We start from the raw sequence: 6,607 nt of genomic DNA, 5'->3' as shown, positions 1-6,607 counted from the left end.
ATAATTGTCATATCTTCCTAATTATTTTTACGATGATTTATGAATTTATAAGAATCATATAAAATTTATAAAATCTTTTTCCGGGTATTTAAAATCTATTTAATTAAAACGGGAACCAACCGACGTCACCCGTTGTTACGTTTTTGGAACCCGAAACTCTTCCGAGAATTCCTTTCTAACCTAATTGTAATATTCCGAGCATTTTCCATGTTTCGACTTTTTCGATCCGGCGTACTGTTTGTCTTGCGCGGGTCCCGGCGCAACATTTTCGATACAATATTTGTTTCGGTAAATCAATAAAACTCGTATTTTCGATAAACAGGAGCTTTTTATTAAACTATCACAATTATCACTTCGTAGTACGTATAAACAGGCGCTGAGACCAAGACCGCAGTACAAATTATACTGATTTGGATAATTATCCCGAAAACCGATACCGTTTGGATCAGTTTTTATAAATAAACGTACCGTTTTATATCCGGAATGATCCAACGGGATACTAATTTTCCGTAAATATAAATAGCCTTTACCCTTATTTTATTTCGTATCAAAATCATTTGCAGACAGATAATTATATAATTTTCAGAGAAAAACCCTAATTTCATAAAATGTTCTATGAATCAAACAAGCTTTTGGAGGTGTTATTGAATTCGGTTTGGAAAGCTCGAGTAACCAATCTGAATGTCTTGAAGAGCTCTACCAGATTCTGTAATCCATACACCTGCAAAAATCAAGGTTATTTTTCTATAATTTTATTTATTTTCGAATTAATTTTAGTAAATATATGAATTTTTGTTCGGATGATTGTTTGTATGATTTAATGATTGCATGTTGTAGACCTTGTTTTCCTGATGAATTTGATATATTATACGTCTGATTTGGAGTTCAATAACATGTTCAAATTTGAGTTTGATTTTCGAATTTTAAAATTAGGGTTTATAACCCGTATGAATGTTCTTAATTGAAATTTGGGGGTTTCTTATTCTGGAATAGATTGATATTATGATATAGTGGGTTGTGTTCTCTGTGAAATTTTCAATCCAGTGGTATAAGTTTCATGAATCAACGAGGTCTGTAGAGAAGGGAGTTGTGTTTTGAATATTTCCGAAGTTCGCCGGAAACTGGCAAACTTCACGGCCAAATTCCGGCCAACTCAGGGACTGTTAGGTTGATTTGTTGGCATGGGTGTGTTCCTGGTGAAGTGTAGTTGTGATCTAGAGGTGGTGGTGGCCTGAGCACCCCTGGATTGTGTTCTCCGGCGAGACAGGGTGTTTTCCGGCGACCCCCTGTAAAAATTGCAGTTTGGTACCTGAACTTTTGCGGACGATACAGTTAGGTCCCTGAAGTTTCCAGACTTTGCAAATTCAGGATTCCTGTTTTAAAAATGTTTAAAAATCATATTTCCTATTTATTTTTATTAGAAAATTCGTTTTTAATTTTTGAAAATTCTAAAAACTATTATTTAAATTTCGAAAATTATTTTTAATTCAAAAATAAATCCGAATGATTTAGTTAATTAATTTCAGTTAATTTTTAATTAATTAATTGGTCAATTAATAATTGATTAATTAATTTAATTAATTATTAATTAATTAATTATTTAATTAGATTTAATTATTTAAAAATGATTTAAAAATTTCAAAAAATAGTTTCGAGCTTTAAAATATTATTCTAAATTATTTCCAAGGCTCCATAATTATTATAAAATTGTTTTAAAGTCAGAATTGGCTAACCGAACCCTGTTTATTAACCCGAAATTGATCCCACGACCCGTTTTAATTCCGAAAAATATTTTAAAAATCATTTTAAATACCAGAAAGCCTATTTATGACCCGAAACTTCTTTATAAATGATATGTCATTGATTATGTGACGTATTATGTGTTATATGTGATTTGTTGGTTGACTGTAGGTCTCTATATTCGATGTGTACTTGTTTATTGCATAACTTTCAATTCGTTAATTGGATTTGGGTGAAACGAAGGGTAGATAGAAGTATGTGTTGAATAGAATCGTATGAGTTGATTATTGATAAATGCTTATAATATGTGAGCAGAAGAGGCAAAATGTAGGAAAGGGAAACAGGTAGTTGAGGAGTAAGGCGGTTGAGATTGGAAGCGAGTACAGTGTAGTAAGCTAACACCAGGCAAGTGTTCTGAACTTTCTCGAGATATTGTAGTGATTGATAGTCCTGTTCTAAATTGCAAGTGCTTTGAAGCACTAAAATCCAAACCCTGATTCCAGTTTTGATCTTGAGCCGTAAACCTGATTCTTTCTAGACCATTGATTGTTGTATACCTAAACCCGAACCACAAATATACAATATCATTCTGCAAATACATACAAACTATATACCAAACACTGAATCGAATTATCTTCACACTCAAACCATTGTATCCTACGCTTTGAAAGGCAAAATCCTTGAAACCTTGAAATACTGATTCCTTTGTTATCCATTTCTTTCATTACCCAACAACTAAGCTTTGAAAATTCCCTATTGATCCTCATGAACTCTGAAACCATTTCATTATGAAACATCCAATGTTGTTAATGATTCTGTTTATTGTTTATTATTGCTTATTCGGTTATTATGCTAGAATTGGATTGTTTTTATAAAAATTATGGACCAGATTCGTGGTCAGACCATATGATGGTCAAATTAGACAAATGTGTGCCTTGGATCCAGTAGTTAGAGCAATGATGTGTGCTTTGCTCGGGGTTAGTACGTGATTGATCAGAAGCCTAACCTTGGTTTTTAAAATGAAAGTATAATGTCCAATTCTAAATCATAATTCATTATTCACTTGATACCGTAACCTTTTTCACCTGATGATCATTATTCTCAGTTTTGTCATTATGACTTGCTGAGCTTGTTAGCTCATTTGTGCGATGTTGTTTATGTTCTTTTCTAGTTAAGAAGGAACAGGTTGGTAACGAGGATCCCCAGTCCAGCGCGACAGCTAGGGGTTTAGGTTGATCGAGCTGAGCTAGTAGGCTTCTTTTGGGATAATATAAGTTTGTAAAAGTTTGTAATAATATTTAATACTCAGTTCTGAGTTTGGATAGTTGGGATTTGAATGGTTTGTAATATAAGTGTGTGTTCGACTTGTGTGCATACTTTAACCTGTTGCGGTCCGTGGTAGTTGGTAAGTAGGGTCAGTGTATATTATTATTATCTTTATTATTGTTATAAGCAGGTTATAAATTAGGTGTGTGTGTGGACCCCAAACTTCTGACCCGGGTTTGGAGGGCGCCACAAAAGCTACTATAAGGGAAAGGTATGCAGAGGCTTTGGAATGGCAGGGATTCAAGGAGGTGTTCTATGAGAAGTACTTCTCTAATACTGATAGGAAGGCTTATTTGAGGGAGTTTCATTCTATTACGCAGTACCACGATGAGAGCATTACTGATTTTATGGTGAGGTATATAAGGTTGACTGGATTTGCGGGGACAGTTGCAGGGACTGCTGCACAACAGGCTGATAAATTTAAATGGGGGTTGAAGTATTACCTTAGGGGTTCCATAATTTCTTTTAAATTTGATAATGTGGCAGAGGTGGTTGATGCAGCAAAGGATGTTGAGAAGGAGAACATAGATTGCAGGACTTCCAGGTCTAACAGTGGTAGTAAGAGGACTAGGGATGATCAGGATTTTGCACATGATAGACAATGGTATGGAGGTTAGAGTGGTCAGCAGGGACAGTGGCGCAGACATAATCAGAATAGGGGTGGTCAGTCATTCCACGGCCGGAATCAGTATGTTGGTCAGAATCAGAATTGGCAGTTTCAGCGACAGAAGTAGCCTAGGTAGTAACAGAATCATCAGTAGAGGCAGAGCCGTGACTCAGTGTATGGGGGAAACCCAAATATGATTCTAGTGGCTCCTTGTGCTATATGTGATGGACATCATCCGGGTAGAGCTTGTTATAGAGAGGTTGGGGCTTGTTTCTTATGTGGTAGCATGTCTCATAGGGCAAAAGATTGTACAGTGTCACGCAACACTGGTGAAGGAGGAATTGGCGATGGTAGTGGCAGTCAGCAGAATCCTATAGCCAGAGTGTTTGTATTAACTGCAAATCAGGTAGCAGCTAATTCAGGTACCGTTTCAGGAACATTTTTTGTTGGTAGACGTGATGCTTATGTGTTATTTGATACTGGTTCTACCCATTCTGTTGTGTCTTTATCGTTTATTCATCATCTTGGTGTTCCACCTTCATTATTATATCCACATATATATATTTCTACCCCTATGGGGAATTCTGTTGTTCTTTCTGATGCGTATCGAGAGTGTTCGATAGCTGTTGGAGATAGAAATTGTAAGGTTAACTTGCTTCTGATGGAGATGCATGACTTTGACATTATTTTGGGCATGGATGGTTGAGTGTCCATTGTGCCACAATAGATTGTCAAGGAAAAAGGGTGATTTTTGGAGATCCAGATAAACCAGAATTTGTATACCAAGGGTCTCAGCTGAAAGGGGAGGTTAAATTTATTTTTGCTCTAAAGGAGAGCAAACTTTTATTTAAGGGTTGTGATGGCTACCTTGCTTTCGTGAAGAATACATCGAAGGATGAACCTCGCATCGAGGATTATCCAGTTGTGAAGGAGTATGAAGATGTGTTCCCCGATGAGCTACCAGGTTTGCCACCACATAGAGAGGTGGAGTTTACTATTAAACTTGTTCCATGTGCTGAGCATATTTCTAAGGCGCCTTACCGAATGGCACCACTTGAGTTGCAAGAATTGAAAGAGCAGTTGCAGGAGTTGTTGGATAGAGGATTTATCAGGCCAAGTGTGTCTCCATGGAGAGCTCCTGTATTATTTCAGCGAGATATTGTTAGACTTCATGGTGAGCCTGTATCGATAATTTCTGACATAAATATGAGATTTACATCATATTTTTAGAAAGGATTCCAGCAAGCTTGGGGTATGAGGCTTAATTTTAGTACAACTTATCATCCGCAGACCGATGGATAGTCAGAGCGGACGATTCAGACATTGGAGGACATGTTGAGGGCTTGTGCGTTGGAGTGGATAGGTGATTGGGATAAATATTTGTATCTGGTAGAGTTTGCGTACAATAATAGTTGGCACGCAAGTAATGGTATGCCACCATTTGAAGCTTTGTATGGTAGGAGGTATAGGGCAACATCTTGTTGGGATGAGGTTGGTGAGAGGGTCTTTGAAGGGCCGGAGTTGGTCATAATCACTTATGAGAACGTAGAGAAAGTTAAAGAAAGTTTGAAGGAAGCTCGATCTCGTCAAAAGAGTTACACGGACCAACAAAGGAAGTTTGGTGGATTTGAGCCTGTTGATCATGTGTTCTTGAAGGTGTCGCCTTGTATGGGTTTGAAACGTTTTGGTATAAAGGGGAAGCTTAGTTTGAGATATGTTGGACGTTTTCATGTTATGAAGAAAGTGGGGGAAGTGTCTTATAGAGTTATATTGCCGCCATAACTATCTCATGTGCATAATGTGTTTCACGTGTCTATTTTGAGGGGAATATCACTTATTGCACATAGTTCATTATCCATTGCATAAGATTAGAGAGGATCTTTCATGTGAGGAGGAAGCTGAGGCTATCTTAGCTCGGGAGGAGCGAGTTTTGAGGAAGAACACCATTCCGTTTGTGAAAGTTTTGTGGAAAAATCATTCGGAGAGAGAGGCTACATGGGAATTAGAAGAATCTATTCGTGAGAAATATCCGCATTTTTTCGAATCTGACACAAATATTTAGTCTCATTTGATTCCAGGACGGAATCATTTTTAAAAGGGTATATAGGTAATATAAATGAATTTTGTATATTTTAAAGAATAATAATAATAATGATAATAATAATTATAATAATAATAATAATAATAAAGTAATTATTTAATATTTAAATTATCTACTACTCAGAAAAGAATTAGAAAAAAATAAAACTGGGCATATAATTATGATTTGGGCCTGAAGCGTATAAATATATTTTACATTCACTTAACACAAACCCTTGAAAGAATTATATCGGAGTCGTAATAGGGAAGAGGCCAGAGAGAGAGAGAGAGATTGTGTTGCTTCTGCAAGTTTGTCAATAGACTCAATACTGAACAAGATAGTGAGGTATCATATTATTCACTTGTCTTTTGCAATAATATGATTAAGGTATTATGGTTTTTTTATTAATATAGTACACTTTTATCTGTATCTTTTTTTTTGCATCTTATTACTAGTTTAATGTGGTAAAAAGATACAACTAAGTAATTTGAATTTGGTGTCCTCGTTAATGAGTAATCTAACATATGTTTTGTACCATGGCATTCAATTTTAGTATAAGTGATCACTATCTAATAATTAATATGTATAATATAAACTTGTTTCATGGTCAAGTGATTTTATATATTCAGCAAAGTTGTTTTACAATTATTATAATATAGTTGAAAGTATACTTTTGTTTTATATTTTTCTACAACTGTATTCATTGTTTGCATATTATTAATTATTACACTCATGATTTTAGCTCGGTAATAAAGTACTAAAGTTAGGAATTTAAGAACATGAACTCTGCTTTTAGTGCATCCATGTTGTAGGTATACAAGCATATAGTATTCACAATTATTCTATTTAATTAA

At 35.4% G+C, this 6,607-nt stretch overlaps 2 protein-coding genes across 2 annotated transcripts; both read left to right on the top strand.

Annotated features, from left to right (window-relative positions):
* Nucleotides 1-3,866: 3,866 nt before the first annotated feature.
* Nucleotides 3,867-4,903, top strand: LOC141673929 (uncharacterized). Its single transcript, XM_074480657.1, has 2 exons — nt 3,867-4,314; nt 4,401-4,903. The coding sequence occupies exons 1-2, from the start codon at nt 3,867-3,869 to the stop codon at nt 4,901-4,903; spliced, it is 951 nt and encodes a 316-aa protein (XP_074336758.1).
* A 102-nt stretch (nt 4,904-5,005) lies between these two features.
* LOC141673928 (uncharacterized) lies at nt 5,006-5,455 on the top strand. The gene has a single exon (XM_074480656.1). It carries the CDS (start codon nt 5,006-5,008, stop codon nt 5,453-5,455), a length of 450 nt encoding a protein of 149 aa, XP_074336757.1.
* The last annotated feature ends 1,152 nt before the right edge of the window (nt 5,456-6,607 follow it).

The sequence above is a fragment of the Apium graveolens genome, chromosome 7, assembly GCF_009905375.1.
Source record: "Apium graveolens cultivar Ventura chromosome 7, ASM990537v1, whole genome shotgun sequence".
Classification (NCBI taxonomy): domain Eukaryota; kingdom Viridiplantae; phylum Streptophyta; class Magnoliopsida; order Apiales; family Apiaceae; genus Apium; species Apium graveolens.
This window is presented reverse-complemented; position numbering and strand designations above follow the sequence as displayed.